Raw genomic sequence first — 24,108 nt, forward strand, 5'->3', positions numbered from 1 at the left:
ATGGGTGGGAAAAAGGCTGGCACTTTTATAGTGCTTTCCTGCTCTTTCATTCAAACCAGTCTCTGTATTGTGTGGCTGGTGGGCTCTGCTCCCTTCCCAGATCTTGACATGCATTCTCTGCCTACAGAAATGGTCCTGGAGTGCAATGAGGGCTCCACTGTCATGTTTTATTGTGTCCTGGGTTTCATTGGCCTCTTGGCCATGATCAGCTTTACAGTGGCTTTTTTTTGGAAGGAACCTCCCAGACAGTTTCAATGAAGCCAAATTTATCACCCTCAGTATGCTGCTCTTTTGCAGTGTCTGGATCTCTTTTGTTCCAGCTTACCAGAGCACCAAAGGGAAATATATGGTGGCTATGGAGATCTTCTCCATTTTAGCCTCAAGTGCTGGATTATTGGTCCTCATTTTCTCACCCAAAGTTTACATCATCTTGATAAGACCTGAGCTGAATAACAGGCAACAGGTCATGCAAAAAATCCACTTAAAGTAAGTTATAGCGATCAGTTTTCTATACACAATAGGATTTAGATTTGTGACCAAACTCTGATTTAAGTGCTCATTAAAATAAAAGACTGAGCATCAGTGTAATCATAACATATGTTATATTCTCTTTTTCCCCATTCCATCGTGTCTCTGATGTAGTACTCATCAATAATTGTAAGCTATAAATCATCTTTTTCCCTGAACCTATAACATTCATGAGTCACAATATGTAAACTGCAGTTCCTGAACAAAACAACTTCCAAACAATTTTTTGAGGATTGTAAACAGGAATAATTATTAAACTATATATGTTTGTAGTCAACCAAGGGTAATTGTTCCATTTGAGATGATTATTCTCTTCAGTGATGGGTGCAGATGTCCAAGACAACCAAAATATAAAAGAAACTCAAGCCTGCCCAAATTGTGAAGTTGTCTAACAGCTGATAGTTAAGAAACTCTCTTCTGGTTGCAGAAACCTAGACCTTGATGATCTAGAACTTCTAGTTACCTTTCCCTGCAGACCTGGGGGCTTTTTAAATTAGGATATGAAGAAGAGAGAGATTGCAACCAAAACTGCATGGAGGAAAATTGAGGACCTTAATATGTTGGTATATATTGATGGGGTATTATAAATGATTTGGTGGCTAGGAACCTGAATTTCTAGCAACTCCAGGAAACAATGGAGGACTGGGTGTGCTATGGTTTATGGGGTCGTAAAGTGTCAAACATGACTTAGCAACTGAACAACAAAGTTCTAAATACGTGTGATTACTAGCTAACTTGCACTAAGTGAAATAAACCACCCAATTTGGGCCCTCAATCTGCAGGTCACATCTGCAATCTGCAGATAAGGGAAGGCTCTTAACTGAGTCTACTTTTTCTAGTTCCTATCTTCAATCTCCTCAGGAAGAAAATGAAGAGAATTATTGGAATATCATTTCTTATCAAGTTGATTTCTGAACTTGGATCTGGGAAACAGTAGACAGTTGCATGCAATCTTTATTCTTTCCTGAAGAGCAATAACAGCAAGCTGTTAAGATTTGGATACCATTGGTGTGTATCTCTCTCTCTCTCACTAGTGTGGCTGCAAAATTAATATTCTGACTCAGCTCCAGATCTGGATACTATTGATGTGTGTGTGTGTAGATATATAGAGATAAGAGAGAGGATAGAGAGGGAGAGATAGAGATAGACATAGATATAGACATAGACATACTGGTAGATAGAGATGATAGAGATAGTGATATATAGATACAAATGATATAGATATAGATAGATATGGATGGATGTAGATATGATATAGAGATAGATAAATATAGATAGAGATACACTGATAGATAGAGATAGAGACAGAGATGATAGTGATAGAGATGCGAGAGAGAGAGAGAGAGAGAGAGACAGAGAAAGACAGGGATGATAGAGAGAGAGAAACAGAGAGAGTCAGAGACAGAGAGAGACACATACACACACACACACACACACACACACACACACACACAGAGAGAGAGAGAGAGAGAGAGAGAGAGAGAGAGAGAGAGAGAGAGAGAAATAGAAATAGAAATAGAAATAGAGGTATATGCTTTGTAACTCCCAGTGATTCTGAGTGTTCTACAACAAGAAAAAAACACAAAACAAAACAAAAATAGCAAAAGATGGGAAAGATAACAATACCAGATGGGAACAAATCATGATCCAAATAGATGGCATAGTTTGATTGAAAGAACTCTAACTGGCTTGGCAGTTACTATAGGTAATCTCTCAACTAACCAAGACCTATGCCATTTCTATTGCTAGAAATCAACACCTCGAATAATGCCTTGAAGCAAACTGGCAGCTAGCACAACTCATGAGGCGTTCTGAGGACTGATCATCACTGCTACACTGCTGTATTCTGGACCAGTTAACGCTTCCAGGTGATCTTCAAAAGTGGTCCCAAGTACAGCACATTTAGTTTAGTTTAATTTAATTTAGTTTAATTTATTGTCATTACACCTTGTACAATGAAATCAAACACCATCTTCAGTGCACTTCATGACCATGACCATGAAAATAAATGCAAACACACATCCTTCACCCTTCACACATTGAACCGGAAACCCCCAACACCACACCAACACTGGCAGTAGTCAAGCTATAAGATGTCCAGTGCAAAAGTGAATGTCTGAAGGGCCCCCAATTTAGGAAAGGATACTACGGGAACATTAGAAACTATTAATGCTAAATAAAATAATCCTAAAATAACCCTGGCCTCTTGACACTTTAATAAAGTGAAAGAAAACTTCTTGTTGAAATATGCAATTAAGTTGTTTTCTTCTATGATATTACCAAGAACCCCTAATTTTGTAAAGGCAATCATCTCCCCTATAGTTACAACCTGACTTCTACTTCACCTCCCAAAGGATAACAAATACACCTTGGCAAAAAAGAACCAAGATCAAAATACATTACTAAAAGATGTTTTGCAATTCAAGAAAGGAGCCCAACACAGATTGTTTGGTGACTTCTTCTGAAGATTCCTATTGCAGAGAGGGCATTAAATTCATCCTGAACTTCTTAAACACACTTAAGACAGGAACTGATGTGCAAACGATGTTTCTATATATTGCCACCCTTCGTGTTCCTGATATTACTTCTACTGCCTCAGAGTGTTTCCAGTATCCCAAGTCGTACATGCCATATTCGTTACCCACTGCCAATAAGTCATCAGTATTATCAGCCAGGGGACCTGAGCATTGCTGGCATTATATCTCAAGTTTTCACATTTTCCAACCCTGTGACTTACAACCAACATCCATCTCATAATCTCCTGGATGAGATTGGGTAAGTTAAGAGTTTTGTTAACTCTTAACTAAAGAGTTAACTTCATTTTCTAAACTTCATTTTCCATAAAGAACTTTCTCATTTCAAATTGTATTATCTCAAACAAGTGTTGGGATACAATTGTATTGTGAAAGCATGAATGAGAAAAAATCTCATGCTTTCTTTGGAATAGGATAGGAGTCAACTCCAATCTTCCACCATTTCTCTCTCCTCTGTCTCTTCAATAAGAATGTCCCCGTTTTGCTGCAGAAGTTACTTGTTGCAATCTACTAAATGCACATTCAGTCCTTCCTGATCAGATAGATTATCATCAATTCCACTAGATCATAATCAATCTGCTTGTTATGTTCATTGTTTCTATATTAAGTCCCTCATTCATTCAGCCTATAAGCATGACAATATTTTTGTAAGTGTTATGTGTAACTGCTACTCTCATTGGAAAAGACCCTGGGGTTGGGAAAGATTAAAGGCAAAAGGAGAAGACAGCAGAGGATGAGATGGTTAGATAGTGTCGTGACCCAGTGGACATGAGTTTGGGCGAAGGGACACAGAGAGGACTGGTTTGCTATGGTCCATTGGGTTGAGAAGAGTCAGACATGACTTAGCAACTGAACAAAAACAATGAATAACAGCTACTATAAAAACCGCTTGTGATATAAGAATTTCCTGTATGCCAAATGTGAAAGAAAGTTCACTGCATTGTACCGAGAGTAAATCTCAGTTGAGTTTGCCTTGACCTGCTATTACTTATTGAGACTATATTCAATGTTAATGTTTTTTTGAGAGTTTTGATATTTTCTATTCTGGATTTTGTGTTTCATTTCCTCTCTCTTTCACAGATGATGATGGGATTTATTACATGGACATAATATTTTATGGTGCATTCTTTGCTAACATGTACTAGTAAATCATAAGTACTAGGAATGAGTGGTGGTACTGGTAGCTATAATGCTATCTTTGCCTAGTTTTCTATGAGTATTCATGAACCTTCCTATTGGAGTATTTATCCCCCTGCTCACTCTACATAATATTTCACACTAGGAAGTCCAAATTTGTCCTTCCATTCACTAGATTCAATATCTTGTCTAGTTGATCTTCTAAAATCCATCAGATGGTACTGATTCTGGTTCACCAGATACCAGTTGCATATATCATGTGGAAGTGTCTATATATCTTCAAAGAACATTGAAGAAATATAGATTTATTTCTTTATTTATTTTGATTTGTCAATCGCTTACAAGATGATAAGTATAAGTATAAACATAGTTATGAATACATGAAATGTATACATATGAGAAAAATAAAAATAAACAATAGGACAGGGATGGTAGGCACGTTGGTGCACTTATGCATGCCCCCTACAGACCTCTTAGGAAAGGGGTGAGGTCAATAGTAGAAAGTCTAAAGTTAAAGTTTTTGGAGTTTAGGGAAGAAACCACAGAGTCAGGTAGAGTATTTCAGACATTGACCATTCTGTTGCTGAAATTGTATTTCCTGCAATTGAGTTTGGTGTGGTTAACCTTGAGTTTGTATCTATTGTGTGCTCTTGTATTGTTATGGTTGAAGCTGAAGTATTCATTGACAGGTAGGACATTGCAATGTATGATTATATACTATATATTATATATTATATACTATACTTAGATCGGACCGAAGGCCGTGTGGTTCTAGATTTTCTAGGTCTAGAATTTCAAGTCTGGTGGCATAAGGTATTTTGCAACAAGTAGACGAGTAGAGAACTCTTCTTGTGAAAAATTTCTGGGCTTTCTCAACTGTGTTAATATCAGATACATAATGTGGGTTCCAGACTGATGAGCTGTATTAAAGTATTGGTCTAGCAAATGTTTTGTATGCTCTAGTTAGTAGTGTGATATTACCAGAGAAAAAGCTATGTAAGATTAGGTTAATAACTCTTAATGCCTTTTTGGCTATGTAGTTACAGTGGGCGCTAGCACTTAGATCATAAGAGATGAGTACTCCAAGGTCCTTGACAGACTTTGGATCATCAACAAGGTCTTGACTTTTCAGCCTGATTTTTTTCTTGCCAGTATGTAGGGCAGAGCATTTATTTGTTGAGATTTGAAGTTGCCATTTGTTTGACCATTCTGATACTTGAGTGGCCTTCCCTCTAAGATGCAGAGATGAATGTAAATAAAGCAAAACAATAAAAGGCTGTTCTTTCCACACTCTAGATAAGAATATGAGTCCACTTATAGTTTCTCGTACTCAGGGGTGGGATTTTACCAATTCGCACCTATTCGCTAGAACTAGTTGTTAACATTCTAAGCAGTTCAGAGAACTGGTTGTTAGAAAAAATTACTGGGCTAATCTTGTAAGGAAGGCAGGAAGGACACATTCCGGTGTTGCTTACAGAAACTGCCTCTCCATTAACTCTTATTGCATTCTTGGCAGGATTAGACTTCCTGTCTCAGGAACTTCTCTGGAGTTTTTTTCCCTCCTTTGCTGGTACTTTGCCTGTGTGGAGTGACCATTCAAAGTTACGGTGGCACTGAAAAAAGTGACTTATGACCATTTTTCACACTTACAACTGTTGCAGCATCCCCACAGTCATGAGAGGCCAGGCGAGGAGATGTGTGCCTTGATGTGAGTGATGTTGAGTTGGCCACACCCAGCCAGTAACATGACTATCAAGCCATGTCCACCCAGTCACATGACCACCAAGCCATGCCCACCAACTAAGCCATGCCCATAAAACCGGTTGTTAAAAAATTTGAATCCCAACCCTGCTCGTACTGTATAACATCTCTGTTAAAGATGTGTTTTAACTTTGGACACCTGTGATTTATAGGTATTTGCTCTGAGGGACAAATTAGCAATTCTCTGCACTTATTCATCTTGTAAATCACTCGGCAGACTTGTGACTCAGATCTATCAACATACCCTGGCTTTTGCATTTGCTGTCATGGAGATCAATAAAAATCTTCAGATATTACCCAATATTTCTCTGGGCTTCCACATCTACAATAACCATTTTCTTCCAAGTGGTACTTTACTTGCTTCTCTAGAGCTTCTCTCCACATGGAACAACTTTATCCCAAACTACAAGTGTGATACTAAATATAATGCTATGGCTGCCATTGGGGGACCCAATTCCGATGTGGGTTTCTATATGGCAACCATTCTGAGCATCTACAAGATACCACAGGTAAGATGCAAACATGGGACTTGGCTCCTGAACAAATCCACAATATGTCCCATAAGTCTTTAATGTAGTTTTGTATGTGTATCATAATATTGTTAAACATTAAACATCACTAAATAATTTAGGATAGAATATATATAAGTATATATATAATTAGTTGAACATTGCATGCAGAAGTGATACAATCTATGAATTACATCAGTAGAACTCCATAATTTTGAACAATAAGGAGCCAAATGAATCAAAAGCTTGATTCATTCATTAGGTCTTCATTTGGTAATCATGTCAAAGTGAGGTTGGCAACTGCACTTAGACTTACATACTGCTTTACAGAGCTGTACAGCCCTCTCTAAGTGCTTTACAGAGTCAACATATTGTCCCCAACCATCAATTTACAATCACAATTGAGCCCATTTTTTTTGTTGTTAAATGAGAAATTTGTTGAGTGAGTTTGCTCCATTTTATGACTTTTCTCACCACTTTTGTTAAGTGAATCACTGCAGTTCTTAAATTAGTAACATGATTGAGAAATAACTCTGGTTTCCTCATTGATTTTGCTTGCCGGAAAGTCACAAAAAGGGAACACATGACTGCAAGACACTGCAACTGTCATAAATATGTGTCAGTTGTCAAGCATCTGAATGTAAATCACATGATCATGGGGATGCTTCAATGATCATAAGTTTGAAAAATGGTCATAAGTCACTTTTTTCAGTGATGTTGTAACTTCAAATGGTCACTAAATGAACTGTTTTAAGTCAAGAACTACCTGCACACACCATACTCACTGAACACTAATGCATGAAGTTTTATTAGCACCATGAATTCACAGAGGCTTCTTTTACCGAGATTGAAAGACATTTAAAAGTAGACAATCTTACAGAAATATGATGTTGGATACCATTTAAGCTGCTGACTCCTATCCCTTGTTCAGCTCAAGAATCCATATCGTTCATACTTTAACAAGTGATTCCACGCTTTCTGCCTGAACACATCAAATTTTCACCATGTATTCTCTGAATTATTAGCTCCAGGGTTCAACTGCTCTTACCATTACTAACCTTCAATTGGAATTTACATTCCTGTAACATGAAACTATTAGTCAGATTTTTATATCCAAGTCCTGACTTTTAACTCAGGACATCATTTCACATAATTCAGGACTGCTACCATGTCCACCCTCAATCTTCATTTCCCAGGTGTAAGCATTCCTGGTTGCTTCCATATCCCACACAGTATCTGATTTCTAAGGGGACATGGTGGTTCAGTGGCTAAGATGCTGAGTTTGTCAATCAAAAAGGTTGGCAGTTCAGCAGTTCAAATCCCTAGTGCCGCATAATGGATTGAGCTCCTGTTACTTGTCCCAGCTTCTGCCAACCTAGCAGTTCGAAAGCATGTAAAAAAATGCAAGTAGAAAAATAGGAACCACCTTTGGTCAGAAGGTAACAGTGTTCCATGCAACTTTGTCATTTAGTCATGCTGGCCACATGAGCACAGAGATGTCTTTGGACAGCGCTGGCTCTTCAGCTTTGTAACAGAAATGAGCAGTGCCCCTTAGAGCTGGAAATGACCAGCATGTATATGTGAGGGGAACCTTTACCTTACTTTATCTGATTTCTAGTTCCTTGATCAGGAACTCAATGTCATCATAGCCCTTCTTTGAAATTAATATTTCAAGCCCATTTAAAGTGGGATGTCCAGAGCTGGATTGATTATGTTTACAGTAGCTAGGAGACCACAATGTTTTTGCAGAGTAATATTTTGGCTTCCAAAGTACCAGCCCTTACAGGAAATGCTTGTGTGCTTTCCAAGGTGAGCCACAGTAGGTGAGAGGTTGCACACCAGAGAGAAAGACAAGTGGCTCTTCCTACAGCATCACCCAAGGTCCCCTCTCAAGCAGATGCTGAAACTGGGAATGTTCAGAGCCATCAGGAATCTGACTGACTGTACAGTCTCCCCCACCAAAGTGGTACCTATTTACCTACTCACATAGAACACGCTTTAGAACTGCAAGATGACCAGAAGCTGAGGCAAGTATTTGGAGCTCATCCCACCATGCAGAACTAGGACTCAAATCACTGGAGACAAGATCATCTCCAGCATCATTAAGTCACTGAATCAGTCTCTTGTATTCCATAAACAAAACCATTTATTTCCTGTGATTTGGGTATTATATTTCTTCTGATTTGGATAGAGATTGGGAATTAAATCTCCTTGTTTATTTTTTTTTCATTTCAGTTCACTTATGGTTCTGCTCCAGTAATAAATGACCCATCCCAAAATGTTTTTTCCTTACAGATGTTCCCTAGTAGGGAACATCAATATTTGGGAATCCTACAACTGCTGCTTCTTTTCAGGTGGATATGGATTGGAGTTATTTTTATGTATGGTGAGAATGGGTTGAGATTTATACACACAATACTGCCCAAGTTTTCCAAGAACGGCATTTGCTTTGATTTTATAGAAACTTTGCCTAACTTGGATTTTGCCTCTGGTGTTGATGAAATGGTGAATAAATGGATCAGAGTATACAAGATACTTGGTGATAGCACAGCCAACGTAGTACTCATCCATGGAGAAATTCACACTATGATCTTTTTGAGAATGTTCCCTCGTGTTACAGAATTTGAGAACATACCCATCAAGACCAAGAGCAAAGTCTGGATTATGACAGCCCAGATGGAATTCACATCAATTCCCTTTGTCAAAGACTTTGAGGTTGATGTTATTCATGGTGCTCTGTTGGTTGCCCTTCATTCAACTGATGTGAAGGGATTTCAAACATTTCTTAAAAGAAGAAACCCAAATGAGGAAAATGGAGATGGGTTCATCAAGGACTTTTGGCAACAGGTCTTTAACTGTCACTTCTCTTCTTCAAGAGAGCACAAGATTGACAGAAATGTCTGCACTGGGAAAGAGAAGGTGGAGACGCTCCCTGGGTCAGTTTTTGAAACCACTATGACTAGTCACAGCTACAGCCTCTATACTGCAATTTACACCATAGCTCACGCTTTGCAATTCATGGATTCATGCCAGTTCCACTCCAGAATGACAGCAGAGATAAAAAGAAGGAATTCCATCAGTAAAGAGCCATGGCAGGTAATGTCCTGAATGGAGAAATTCAGAAGAACTGATCAAACCTCCAAATCACTTCAAATGTTTCTGCTTAGCATAGTTTCAGGGGATAATTGCAATAATTTCAGGGGAGTGTCTTTTCATTTTGATGGGCTAATTTAAAGGTGAAAAAGAGTGACATGAACTCTTTAAAAACTGTCTTACTTTCTTATAAAGGAAAGGGATGCAGACAATTATTACAATTGTTTTTGCAGCTTTCTCCCTGTATAAAAAGGTAAAGCCCCCCCTCACACATACGTGCTAGTCGTTTCTGGCTCTAGGGGGTGGTGCTCATCTCCGTTACAAAGCCAAAGAGCCAATGCTCTCTGAAGACGTCTCCATGGTCATATGGCTGGCATGACTAATTGCTGGGGATGTATGGAATGCTGTTACCTTCTGACCAAAGGTGGTCCCTATTTTTCTACTTGCATTTTTTTACATGCTTTCGAACTCCTAGATTGGCAGAAGCTGGGACAAGTAACGGGAGCTCACTCTGTTACATGGTGCTAGGGATTCAAACCTGTATAGAATGATGCAAAAGGACCAGAAAGCAAGAAGTTCACATTATGAGTTGAGGCACATGGCATCAAAAATGAACAAAAGTTTTTCTTGATGTGAGGAAGATGCAAAAAGATTTTCTTGATGAACAAGTGGCTTCCTTTTCCATCTACCTTAATCTGTACCGTCATGAGTTTATTGCTGATAGAAATTTATCAGCTGTAATCCTAATGTTAAATGCTTGATATAACCTGACTGAAATATTCAAAAAGAATCAGAAGATTGACACAGCAAAAAAGGACAGCAAAAGGAGGACCTCATAATGAGCCCTAAAATAAACCCTTGTTCCATGGCTGTCCTTTATTAGGAACCCATTGAAGTCAGACTCAGAAGGATCAAGGAACTGATCCCTGTTCCTTAGGTCATCTGATTGATCATCAGTTGGATGAGTTAATGTAGAGTTCCCCAACCTTTCTTGCTTGGCGGACTGGTGTGTGAGGAGGGGATAGTTCCATGTGAGTGGTGGGCAAGCATGCATGCATAACTCCATTTGCACAGGTGGAGGGCATGATTGCCTGCTGCTTGCACAAATGGAGCTGTGCATGTCTATGCTCACCCAACACTCATGCAAGTGGAGCTGCACATGCATGCCTGTCCACCACTTGTGCAAATGGATCTGCATGGACACTCACCAGCTGCTTCCGTGGCCAAGTTCTGAATAGACTACAGCCCAGTACTGGGTTGCAGCCTTGAGGTTCTGGACCCCTGAGTTAATGCAACTGTCTTTTGGCATTTTTCCTTCCTCTGCTCTTTCTACTCAACTCAGTATAATTGTGTAAAGCTTGAAACCACAATGTTTCTTTTATATATATACTGTATACATTTTTTTTTATTTATACATAAGGAAATGGGAACAAGAACTACAAACAAAAGGAGAAAAAAGTGTATACAACAAATATAAGATTAGCAATTTTTCTATCATTTTTCTTCTCCCACCTTTTTGGAGTAATGTATCAGTGGCCAGGTTTAGGAAAAAAAGAATGTGCACTGTAGATGAATTAGGTCAGGCATAAACAAATCCATAGGTATTAAATAAAGGGGCTTTAATATGGTTACAAAACAATCTGAATATTAGAAATATATCATTTATACCCCTTAATGTTGTCGTGTTTTCCCCCTTCTCCCTTTCTTCTTCCATTTAGCTCCATCATTATTTAAGAAGCCTGTCATTTAATAATAGTCTTGAGGAAACTGTTTCTTTTGATGAAAACAGGGAACTGAAAGCTGGGTTTGATATTATCAATTGGGTGGCATTCCCAAATCAGACTTTTCTTCGGGTCAAGGTGGGAAAAATTTATCCCCTTGCTTCCAAGGACAACATCTTATCCATTTCTCAGGATTCCATTGTGTGGCCCAGGCCATATCATAAGGTACAATCGATATAGTGAACCAGGACCATCTAATTTTATTTATTTTTCTAATTTCTAATTTACTGATTCAGGGAAGTTTACAATACTGACCCTGGGAAGTTCTTCAGGTAAATATTTACTCATAAAAATAACCCTGGTTGCTTGGAAGGCCATTGTTTAATTTATTTATTTCTTAGTGACGGTTTCTGATAATTCTATGGGGGAAATGACTTCAGAAAACCTGACCATCTAAAATACTGGTGTCACATTGCTGTCACAGGATGTTTCATGACATTTTTTCCATTTGCAGAATGGGTGGACGTGGCCTGAGTGTGATGCATCCAGCCTGCGGGCTGCCAGTTTGACACCCGTGCTCTAAAACATGCCAACATTTTATTATCTCCTTCCCTTTCCCTTCTCTTTATTAAACCAACAAAGGAGTTTTCTGTCATCATGAGGACTCAAGAATACATCATAGTCATTGTTGTTGTTAGTTGTGAAGTTGCGTCCGACCCATCATAACCCCATGGACAATGTTCCTCCAGGCCTTCCTGTCCTCTACCATCCTCTGGAGTCCATTTAAGCTCCTGCCTATTGCTTCAGTGACTCTCTCCAGCCACCTCATTCTCTGTCGTCCCCTTCTTCTATTGCCCTCAATCTTTCCCAGCATTAGTCTTTTCTCCAGTGAGTCCTTCCTTCTCATTGGGTGGCCAAAATATTTGAGTTTCATCTTCAGGATCTGGCTTTCTAAAGAGCAGTCAGGGTTGATCTCCTCTAGGACTGACCGGTTTGATCACGTTGCAGTCCAAGGGACTCGCAGGAGTCCTCTCCAGCACCTGAGTTCAAAGCTGCAACTGATATAGCAGTAATAAGAGGTCTTAGCATTCTGATTCCTTTTTTCTTTTTGAGAAATATTATTGTTTTCCCTGTCAGTATCAAAATATCTACTTTCATTTGCACACAGGAACTACCCTCTTCCTTGTGTAATGACCTTTGCTGTTTGGGTCACAGGCGAATAAAAAAGGAAGGCAGTCCTTTCTGCTGTTATGATTGCCTTCCATGCCCAGCTGGAGAGATCTCAAGCCAGATGGGTAAGAGATGATATTTTTGAGTTTCATTGCATCACATTGCATTTGATTTAGGACCCACTGCATGGGGGTGTGAGGATAATCTGACTGTAATGTCTGTACCATTGATTGCTTGATCTGACTGGCCACATGGGTGTCACCTTCCTCCTCTACTGGTTCATGTTGTTACTACTAAACTTGGTGGAAAAGGAAGAACTCATGGGATGTACATTTTCTTTATGTTTCGAAAACAATGCCTTTATGAATAGTAGTTTCTGAGAACAGAATATTTGTAGGGTGATAGTTTAGCTTTATTTGGTTGTAGGAAGTCTTATAGATAAATGTATTTAGCATTCAAAGTTACTTGTCCTTGTCATCATCCAGAAGAACAAAAACAAAACACATTGTTGTCAGGAACACAGGAATACCAGGAGGCAAGCTAAGCAGTATATACTGTAGAATACATGACAGAAAAAACAAACAAGGGAAATTCCCCTTTTATATTTACAGCAACCAATCATAGCATAGCTTGCATCATGTGTCGGTACTATCTAATTACTAAGTCAGTACTCCTTATCTAAGTACTCTCCTACAACTATATGTTCTGGCCTATTGTACAACTTACTGTTCCAGCTACTAAATTTAACATCCTATCACCTCATTAAAGCAGACTACTTCCAATATAAAATACTCTGGGAACTATTAGGGAGAAGCAGTACTCATCCCCTTTCTTCTACACATCTAAAACATGATGCTTCTCTGGAATGCACTCCCTTCCTCCTGGGAATCCAGGCAACATTCCATCACATTTGATTGGCAAAGTGGGTGTCGGCTTCCCACTTTGCCACTCCGTGTTTTTCCTCCCAAGATTGTGTGCTTGGTAGAAGTAGTTCCTGAGAACGATGTATCTGTAGGGAACTAGTTCAGCTTTACTTTCGTTGTAGGAAATTCCCAGTTGTAGAATGTTCACATCTCTGAATGTTTTTCCTCATGAATCATTGCAAATTGGTTGGGGGCTACTGGTGTAAGATAAAGTATCCCTGGGATACATGATGCAATATATGAAAATCCTTTCTACAGAGAAATTGTCCTTTTCTTTTTTTTTAGACATGGATTCCTGCACTCCATGTCCAGAAGATCATTATCCAAACAAAGACCAGGATCACTGCAATCCCAAAGATGCCAGCTTTTTGAGCTATGGAGAACCTTTGGGGATCGGCCTGACCACTCTTTCTCTTTTCTTTTCTGGCACTACGGGTCAAATATTTTGGATCTTCCTTAAATACAGAGAAACTCCCATTGTCAAAGCCAACAATCGAACCATCACCTATGTCCTGATCATTTCCCTCCTGCTCTCTTTTCTTTGCCCTTTGCTTTTCATTGGTCAGCCAGACCAGGTTAGGTGTCTGCTTCGCCAAACCACTTTTGGCATTATCTTTTCAGTGGCGGTTTCTTGTATTTTGGCCAAAACCCTCATTATAGTTCTGGCCTTTAGGGCCACCAGACCAGGCTCTAGGATCAGGAAATGGGTGGGGAAACCATTGGCCCAATCTGTCATCTTCTCCTGTTCCCTTACTCAAGTCACCATTTGTGCAGTGTGGCTGGCAATCTTTCCTCCATTCCCTGATGTTGACATGCACTCTCTGCCTGAAGAAATTGTGTTGGAATGCAATGAGGGTTCAACTATCATGTTCTACTGTGTGCTAGGTTTTATGGGCTTCCTGGCCATGATCAGCTTCAGTATGGCTTTCCTAGGAAGAAAATTACCAGATAATTTCAATGAAGCCAAGTTCATCACCTTCAGCATGATGGTCTTCTGCAGTACCTGGCTCTCCTTTGTTCCAACCTATCTCAGTGCCAAGGGGAAATATGTGGTAGCTGTGGAGGTCTTCTCCATTTTGGCTTCTAGTGCTGGTTTACTAGGATGCATTTTTCCTCCCAAATGTTATATCATTTTGATCAGGCCTGAGCTAAATAACAGGCAGTACTTGACGAGAAGTAAACAATGATCTTAGATAATCTTGGTCCTGTTAAATTAAACTTTAACTGTTAATCTCATTGAATGGTTTTGAGTAGTCATAAATACATTGTTATTTTAAGATTCAGGGCAAGCCTATATTTTTTGCTTTATTAATTTACATAGCTGTTTTTAATAGATCAATTTCTAAGGATTTCCTAAATGTTGGTAGTGGTTTCTGGATTTCTACTGAGAAGCTGTTGTACAGGCTTATACAGGTATTTCTGAGAAACCAGAAATTCTTCTTCTCCTTCAGATCTCACATATGGAGGAAATTCCATTCTGGGATACACAAACTGAAGTAATAACCATCTTCATTGACAAATGTTATTGTAAGGGATGTGCATAAGTGCACCATCGTGCCTACTGTCCCTGTCCTATTGTCCCCATTTATTCGTACCTATTTCCTGTATTCTTACTCATGTTTATACTTATATCTATTATCTTGTAAGTGATTGACAAATCAAATAAATAAATCAAATAAATAAATAAATAAACAATTCTTGGCTTAAATAAACACTAAGAGGAGCATGTTTAAATACTTGAATGGGAGGCCATCGCAAAATAATCTGTGTTGTAGTTTCATCTGGGAGGTAAAATTGGCAAAATGAATGGATCTCATTGTAAGCTGTAAAGAGGAAGTTGGTCATTTTTTCTTTACAGCTTACAATGAGATCCATTCATTTTGCCAATTTTTCTCAATTGGTAGAAATCTAGTCTACCACAATTTCTCTATTCCTGAACCTCAAATATGCCTTCACTTTCATAGACACACTTATATATTATTAAAGTAGCTTTTTTTTCAAGGTGGATCTTTACCTTTCAGGCATTTAAGACAACTTTTTCCAGGGAACATGTTTGTTCAAATCCATTCAAGACCATTTATGATAATGTGATCCAATTCTTGATAGGTCAGTTGAATTCCATTCTTGGTAAGAGCTGCTAAGCATCTGTCCAGATATATTTGTAAAATTTAGGGTTTTTTCTGTGTGTAACTGATTCAGTTGGCAGTCAGAGATTTTCTATTGCTGGGGTTCAAGGCCATACTGCATAAAATGCTTCTTGTGCTTTTACTGAATTTATTTTACATGCTAATGGTTATTTCTCAACATCATATTGCTTCATTTTTAAATAAATGCTTAATCACTTTCCTACAGAGAAGATGGAGTTAAATTATTACCTACCCATTCATCCAGATAGCTACTGGAATATGGTCTACATTTATCTGTAAATATATAAAATAGCCCAAACTGTTATGGATTTGAGTTTATGTTTAATTATACTGAATAACAGTTCCTAGAGCAATAAGGCATAACTTTTATCATGTCCTACTCAAGAGAATTTAAAAATGGACATCTATATTTGAGACAGATGTCATCATGATGGGTTTCTTTCTTTCTAAGTATTCTCTCAATTCTTAGGATTCAAGTTTAAATTTGTGATAACTGTGGCTATATTCCACAAACTTGCAAAAGCTGATGCATGGCAACTCTGAAGCTCCAAAATGGCTTCAGCCAGGTCAGCTTCAGGGTTGACATTATATCTATAGACAAGATGATAGTACTTTAATGAAAGACTTTGACAGTTCAAATAAATACAGCTCATTAATGAATAAAACAAACCTGTCAAAACCTTGCTTCCTTGCTTGTGTATTTATTTATTCTCATTTATTTTAATTGGGAGGAGATGGGGTAGAACACATGTGTGTGTGTGTGTGTGTGTGTGTGTGTGTGTGTGTGTGTGTGTAACATGATATAATGGGTGGGGAAGTAACTACGGTGGCACAAATTTTGATTCCTTTATGGTTGATCGCTTTGTGCCAGGTTCGCATCACCAGATAAACATTACCACATTGACCTGTGTTGCTTTTATTTATTTATGTGGGACACTGGAATGTGACACTAACATTTCACAGTATCATCATTCCCTGTAAGAGGTGTTAAGCCTGGATTCCCCAACGGGTGTTAAGGAAAACAAACTAAACAGAACGTGCAGCGAAGTCAGATAGGAAGACAGGTAAATGTGTGAGATAAGCCTTCTCGTTAACACGCAGTAAAAATACAGATACGCTTGTGCTATCAAAATTATAATTTATTCCATTTAAGAATTATAGCATAGTCATGTAAACAGTCCAGTAGTCATATATCAATTTCAGTCAAGTCTTGTCAGGGATACTCTATTTGCAAAGTCCGTGTTGAATAGCCAATGTCAGTACACTTACAATAAATCAGTCCAATCTTCTCTCCGTTGAGAAATATCAACACACTTCTTCACTCCCCATTTCAGCAAGAACGCAGTCTTCAATAAGCCAGCCAGTAAGAGCCAGAGAGTGCCTTGCTGCTTATATAGTACTTTTACAGCTGCACCCTTAATTACATTCCTTTAGCTTAAAGTCACATACACTTTATCTGACAAACCATGATTCATCATTTTATTATCTTTACCCAAAACAGTTAGGGTAAAACAATGTTATCCCTAACATTCTCCCCTTTTGGGTAATAATAATAAATATTACAATAATATATCCATTTACACTTTCAAATCATAATTGTCACAACTCTCTTTAAATTTTACAACACCTTGTGCTTTTGTAAACTGGTCTGCAATATTTTCTTCCGTCATGCAGTACTCAAGTTTAATTAGACCATTTTTTACAGATTCTCTAACATTTAAGTATCTTAAATCAGTATGCTTTGATCTAGTTTTTACAGCAATATTAGTAGCTAATTGTATAGCTGCCTGGTTGTCCTCGTACACAATAATAGAATCTTTAACAGTTATACCCATGTCTAATAATAACTGTTTGTACAGAATTAAGTCAGTGCATAGTAATGACAGACATGAAAATTCTGCTTCCATCGTTGACAAGCTAATATGCTGTTGCCTGATTGACCTCCACCCTATTAAAGTCTTACCAAATAATATAGCCATCCCAGATGTTGATTTTCTAGTGTTTATGTCAGTTGCAAAACTTGCATCTGCATAGGCACTAAGATTCAAATCACCTTTTGGCTCTAGATACAATGCATGGTGCATTGTTCCTTTAAGATATCTTAAAATTCTCTTTAATGCTTGCCAATGACATTGATGTGGATCATTATTATATCGTGCCAGCTGATTAATACTATAAGCTATATCTGGCCTTGACCAATTGCTTATATATAGATAAGCTACCAATCAAAGATTGATAGATGGTCTTATCAAATTTGGGACTTTGAGCATCAATTTTGCAAATTTCCTGACTCATTGGAGTCTTTGCAGGCTTACAAAGTTCCATTTTATATAATTTAATTAATTGGCAAATTTTATCCTCTTGAGATATCTTAAATCCTTTTGTGGTTTTATTAATTGTCAATCCTAGATACTTTTTAATTTCACCTAAATGTTTTAATTTTATCCTTTTGGCTAATAATGAAATAATCTCAGTAGCTTCATTATTGGTCTTAGTAATCAAAGCAATATCATCTGTAAATAATAACAATAATGACACCGTTCCATTATTTTCTCTTTTAAACATACATGGATCTGCTAAACCAGATTTAAACCCTATATTGTTTAATTCTTTCACAATATATTGGTTCCATTCATAGCCAGATTGTTTCAATCCATATAAACTCTTCTTGAGTTTCCAACAATCATTGCTATTTGCTTTATTATCATTTATACCAACCGGTTTTTTCAAATATATTGTATGCTGCAATGGTGCATGCAGATATGCAGTTTCTACGTCTAAATGGTTAACAATATAATTCTTCTTAGCTGCCCACACTAAAGCTGCTCTTAAAGTTGTAGCCTTAAGATTTGGTGCAAATACCTCATCATAATCAAATACATTTTGGTTAAATCCTTGTGCTACTAACCTAGCCTTATAAGTTACTTTCCCATTATTTCCAGTCTTTACTTTAAATATCCATTTGCACCCAATGGATTTTTCTCCTGGAGGTAATTTGGTTTCTTCATAAACCTTCATTTCCTTTAATGAATTTAACTCTTTTTTCATTGCCTTTTGCCAATTCTCCTGATCCTTAGCAGGATACATCTTAAGTTCATCTATGCTAGTAGGAACTTTATTTACTTGGCAAACAATACTTGCCTGATACCTATCAGGTGGTTTAGTTATACGCGTTGTGCGTCTAGGTATAACAGGACTTACAGGTGGACTTTCCTTTATTTCCTGTTCTTGACTATCTATCTCTTCTTGATCAACTATTTCCTCTTGATCTGATTCTATTTGCTCTTCATGGACTTTTTCTTTAATTGGACTTTTCTTATAACTAGTCATTTCTTTCTGCCTCTTGTAGGGTTCTATAATAACATCATTATCTGAATCTTGCTCTAATCTATTCCATCCTATATGTTCTAGGAATTGTGCACTAGCACTGCAGTATACTCTAGATGTACCTGGTTCCCAGAATCTATAAGATCTATGGTTTGCTTGATATCCAACAAAAATTAATCTTTTAGCTCTATGTTGTCCTTTGTGCCTGAGTTGTGTAGGGATATGCACCCATGCTGGTGGACCAAATGTGTGAATATAACTCAAATCAGGTTTTCTACCATGCCACAGTGTGAATGGTAATACACCTGTTGTTGAATTAACAACATTGTTTAATATGTGATTACCACACATTATAGCTTCTCCCCACAAATTGTCAGGTAATCCAGAATCAGATAACATAGTTCTTCCCATTGATTGCAGTGTTTGGCCTCTTCTCTCTATAAATGCATTATGTTGAGGCCTATATGGTGCAGACTTTTTATGTTGGATACCTGCCATTCTAAGTCTATTCTGGAATTTATTATTTGTAAATTCCGCACCATTATCTGTTATAAGAGTTACTAATTTCTTTTTAGTTTTCCTCTCTGCAAATTTTAACCAATTAAAGAAATTTGTATACGTTTCAGTTTTTCTCTTCATTAGAAAACAGAAACCATACCTAGAATAGTGGTCCATAATGCTTAAAATGTATCTAGCACCACCTACACTTGGCTTTTTAGGACCTATTATATCGGCAAATACTACCTCTAAAGGCTCTTTGGTAGTAAATCCATCAACTCTATTTGCCGGTATAAATTTGCTTTTGTTTTGATTACAAGGAGAACATTGCAAATACTTATTACAAGGTTTCAAACTTATTCCTTTAGATAGTTGAACAGTTCTCTTAATCATTTTAAAATTTAAATGACCTAACCTTCGGTGTAACAAGTGAATACATTCATCATGAGGTTTCTTATTTTCATAAATTGTGTTAGCCACCTCTAAACCATTATCATTTAACACATATAAGTCACCTCTTAAAGATGCAGTAATTTTCTTACCTTCTTTTTCAATTAAACAAGTATCTCCCCTAAAGGTAACTATGTATCCTAATCTAACCAACATTCTAACTGAAAGCAAATTAAATTTAAGTTGAGGTACATATAACATTTTTATGTTCTCTTTTATACTAGAACAATGAGCTATACCTTCACCTTTTGCCTTTAGTTTCCATCCGTTTGCCAATGAGATATGTTGTGAACTCATGGACATTTTTACAAATTTTTTGTTATCATTTGTAATACAGTGGGATGCACCACTGTCAACCACCCATAAATTATTTTTTACAACTCCATTACTATACATTGCTAACTCATAATTCTTATTTCTTCTTTGATGGCTTACAGCATTCTGGCTTGCATTCTGGCGCTTTGGTTTCTTACAAAATCTTGCAAAATGTCCTCTCCCCCCACAATTAAAACACTTTTTAATTGCGTATGCAGTAGGAGATTCATTATTTTCCTTTTGAGGTTGCTCCCTCCTTAACTGATCTCTTTCAAGCCTTCTTCTGGCCTCTTCAATCAATCTGCCAGTGATATCAGTTAAAGTTAGGCTTTCTTTAGGCAATATTTCAAGGGAAGTTACGTAGTCATCAAAACTTTCGTCTAATGAAGATAGAATTATGTAGACCTGGTGTAGCTCAGAGAAAATTAACTCCTTCTCATGAAGTTCTTGGAAAATGCTTTTCATAGTGTTCAAATGACTCAGCATATCACCATTCTTTTGAAGATACGTGCGGAAAAGCTTCCGTGTTAGATTTATGTGAGCACCAACGTTATCTCGGACATAAATCCTCCTCAGTTTTTGCCAACACCCAACAGCAGTTTGCTCTCCACGTATATGAACAAGCTGCTGATCAGTTAATGATAGTCCTATGATGCAAAGTGCTTGTTTATTTTTCTGTTTAAATTCTTCTATCTTTTTACTATCTTCCTCATCTTCAGGATCCCATTCTTCTGCGTTTGGTGGGTTTTCAATTATGTTCCACAGACCTTCTCTTCGTAGAAGTAGACTACATTTCATAGACCATGAAACATAGTTTGTTCCATCCAGCTTGGATATAAGGGACAAACTTTGTAGACTGTCTTGTGCCATATTTCACTATATGGATATAAAACTATAATTGATAAAACACAGCTGTCTGTTTACTGTAACGTGTAACAACAAAAAATCTCACTTTTTACATAAACCTGTTTTTCTCCTAGTTAAACTGACTTTGCAGTCTCTCTGGGCCCATAACCAGTGTTAAGCCTGGATTCCCCAACGGGTGTTAAGGAAAACAAACTAAACAGAACGTGCAGCGAAGTCAGATAGGAAGACAGGTAAATGTGTGAGATAAGCCTTCAAGTTAACACGCAGTAAAAATACAGATACGCTTGTGCTATCAAAATTATAATTTATTCCATTTAAGAATTATAGCATAGTCATGTAAACAGTCCAGTAGTCATATATCAATTTCAGTCAAGTCTTGTCAGGGATACTCTATTTGCAAAGTCCGTGTTGAATAGCCAATGTCAGTACACTTACAATAAATCAGTCCAATCTTCTCTCCGTTGAGAAATATCAACACACTTCTTCACTCCCCGTTTCAGCAAGAACGCAGTCTTCAATAAGCCAGCCAGCAAGAGCCAGAGAGTGCCTTGCTGCTTATATAGTACTTTTACAGCTGCACCCTTAATTACATTCCTTTAGCTTAAAGTCACATACACTTTATCTGACAAACCATGATTCATCATTTTATTATCTTTACCCAAAACAGTTAGGGTAAAACAATGTTATCCCTAACAAGAGGAATTAGAGTAAAATATTCTGTGGAATGTGAGGTTCTATGGTACAGGTAATCTTTCAATTAGGCCCACAATTGAGCCCAACTTCTGTTGTTAAGTGAGAGTTGTCTCATTTTACCACCTTTCTTGCCACAGTTGTTAAGTGAATCACTTCAGTTAATAAGTTAGTAACCCGGTTGTTAAATGAATCTGGCTTCCCCATTGACTTTGTTTGTCGAACAATTGCAAAAGGTGATCACATGACCTTAGGACACAGAAATTATCATAAGTATGAAGCCAAGAATCTGAATTTTTATCACCTGATCATGGGGATGCTAAAAAGGTTGTAACTGTGAAAAATAGTCATAAGTCACTTTTTTCAGTGCCATTGTAATGTTGAACAGTCACTAAAGGATGACCTCTATTATGTTTGATGGAATCAATTTTATCACTCACTAGCCTAGGGGTAGCATTAAAATTTTATACCCATTGCTATCATTTGGAGGCAGAATATTCTATATTGTTATCTCATTCATATTAAGTTTCACTGGCTGCTGCAATCTTTTATCTGTATAATTTGATGTCATTTTATGCTAGTCTCTAAGGATTTAGAATAACAGAATTGGAAGGTACCTTGGAGTACTTCCCTAGTCCAACCCTGTGATCAAGCAGAGAACCTATACCATTTCAGACAAATGACTGTCCGGTATCTTCTTAACTCCAATGATGGAACTTCCACAATTTCTGAAAGCAAGCTGTTCCGCTGATTAATTATTCTCACTTTCAGGAAATTTCTCTTCAGTTCTAGGTTGCTTCTCTCCTTGCTTAGCTTCTTGTCTTGCTTCCAGGTGCTTTGGAGAATAGGTTGACCTCCACTTCCTTGTGGCAGCCCCTCAAATATTGGAACAGTGCTATCATGTCATTCCTAATCCTTCCTTTTACCCAATTCCTGCAACTGTTCTTCATATGTTTTAGCCTCCAGTCCCTTTATCATCTTTGTTGTTTTTCTCTGCACTCTTTCTAGAGTCTCAACGTCTTTTTTTAGATTGTGATGACCAAAATTGGTTTCAATATTCCAAGTGTGGTCTTACCAAGAAGCAGTATTAACTTAATTTTGATTTTTCCTTTGTTTGTTTCCTTCCAGGTTATTCACAATTCCTCTTAATTTTTCTCAGTTTCTAGTCTTTTCAGGAAACCAATGAAAGGTAATGCATTTTCCTGCTAAAGTTAGAAAAAACTCAAGAAAGTTAAACCCTCAAATAATCAAGAGAGAAATTGAAGCATGTTTGTTTTGTTTTCAGCCATTCCTTTCAGCAAAATTTGTCGCTCCAGAATTAAACTTGATACCTGTTCACTAATAAGTGCTCCTAATATGCACTAACTTGAAATGCATGATGGGTGGCAAATAAATTTGATAAATGAATAAACTTGTCTGTAAAATCATCAGCTGGAAGCATTTTTATTGTTAACCAGTAGACATGAACTAAAAATAAACCTATTCATGATTTTCTTTGAAACTTCATCTTTTCAACATTTTGACACAACCCTATGGACATACCTTGTTCCACAAGGTATGAATGATGGGGTTAAGCAGGGGAGTGACCACAACATATAAGACTGCAATTTGTTTGTCCCGATCCAATATTGTGTTTGACTGGGGGAGAATGTATATGGAGATGATGGTGCCATAGAACAAAGTGACCACGATAAGCTGAGAGCCACAGGTGGAGAAAGCTTTACGCCATCCTATAGCTGAGTGCATTCAGAAAACTGAATACAGGATGCAAGTATAGGCATATAAGATAACTGAAAAGGGTATCAGAACAATAAATGTTGCTAGACCATTTAGTATAACTTTGATGCGTTTGATGTCACCACATGCAAGATCTAGCAGAAATTGCAGCTCACAGACAAAGTGGTTAATGTGATTGGGACAACGGGAATGGGAGACGGGAGACGGGAGATACAAACAACATTGACCATTGAGAAGAGACAACCTGTGATCCAGCAGGATCTGGCAAGCAGATATTGCCACTTCCTGTCCATAGCAGAGGCATATCTCAAGGGATTGCAGATGGCCAAATAGCGATCATAAACCATGACACCTAATAGCAAACATTCAGTACTACAAAGCACTGCATCCTTGCAACATGCAACGTGTTACAGATATTATTCCACTTTCTGCCATGAGATGAGCTAATAACTGGAGAGAACTGCTAGTGACATACAAAATCTCCACGCCTGCAAGATGGCTGAGACAGAATTTATTTATTTATTTTATTTGCTTTGTCAATTGCTTACAAGATAATAGGTATAAGAAAAAACATTGTTATGAATACATGGATACATATAAGAAAAATAAAAGAAACAATAGGACAGGGATGGTAGGCACGTTGGTGCGCTTATGCACGCCCCCTACAGACCTCTTAGGAAAGGGGTGAGGTCAATAGTAGA

At 37.6% G+C, this 24,108-nt stretch overlaps 1 protein-coding gene across 1 annotated transcript; it reads left to right on the plus strand.

The window, feature by feature from the left end:
- Positions 1–355: 355 nt before the first annotated feature.
- Positions 356–14,563, plus strand: LOC148129231 (vomeronasal type-2 receptor 26-like). Its single transcript, XM_087947242.1, has 6 exons — positions 356–486; positions 6,178–6,469; positions 8,705–9,565; positions 11,281–11,508; positions 12,452–12,578; positions 13,662–14,563. Exons 1-6 carry the CDS (start codon positions 356–358, stop codon positions 14,561–14,563), a joined length of 2,541 nt encoding a protein of 846 aa, XP_087803368.1.
- The last annotated feature ends 9,545 nt before the right edge of the window (positions 14,564–24,108 follow it).

The sequence above is a fragment of the Notechis scutatus genome, chromosome Z, assembly GCF_049901735.1.
Source record: "Notechis scutatus isolate UNSWTSFEM ecotype Mainland chromosome Z, rNotScu1.2, whole genome shotgun sequence".
NCBI classification, from domain to species: Eukaryota; Metazoa; Chordata; class Lepidosauria; order Squamata; family Elapidae; genus Notechis; species Notechis scutatus.

Excerpts from the sequence above, each read along its gene's own strand:
- LOC148129231 (XM_087947242.1), top strand. The coding sequence starts at position 356 with ATGGAGATCTTCTCCATTTTAGCCTCAAGTGCTGGATTATTGGTCCTC. Across the intron at positions 6,470-8,704 it reads GCATCTACAAGATACCACAG|TTCACTTATGGTTCTGCTCC; the intron begins GTAAGATGCAAA and ends TTTTCATTTCAG. Across the intron at positions 9,566-11,280 it reads TCAGTAAAGAGCCATGGCAG|CTCCATCATTATTTAAGAAG; the intron begins GTAATGTCCTGA and ends TCTTCCATTTAG.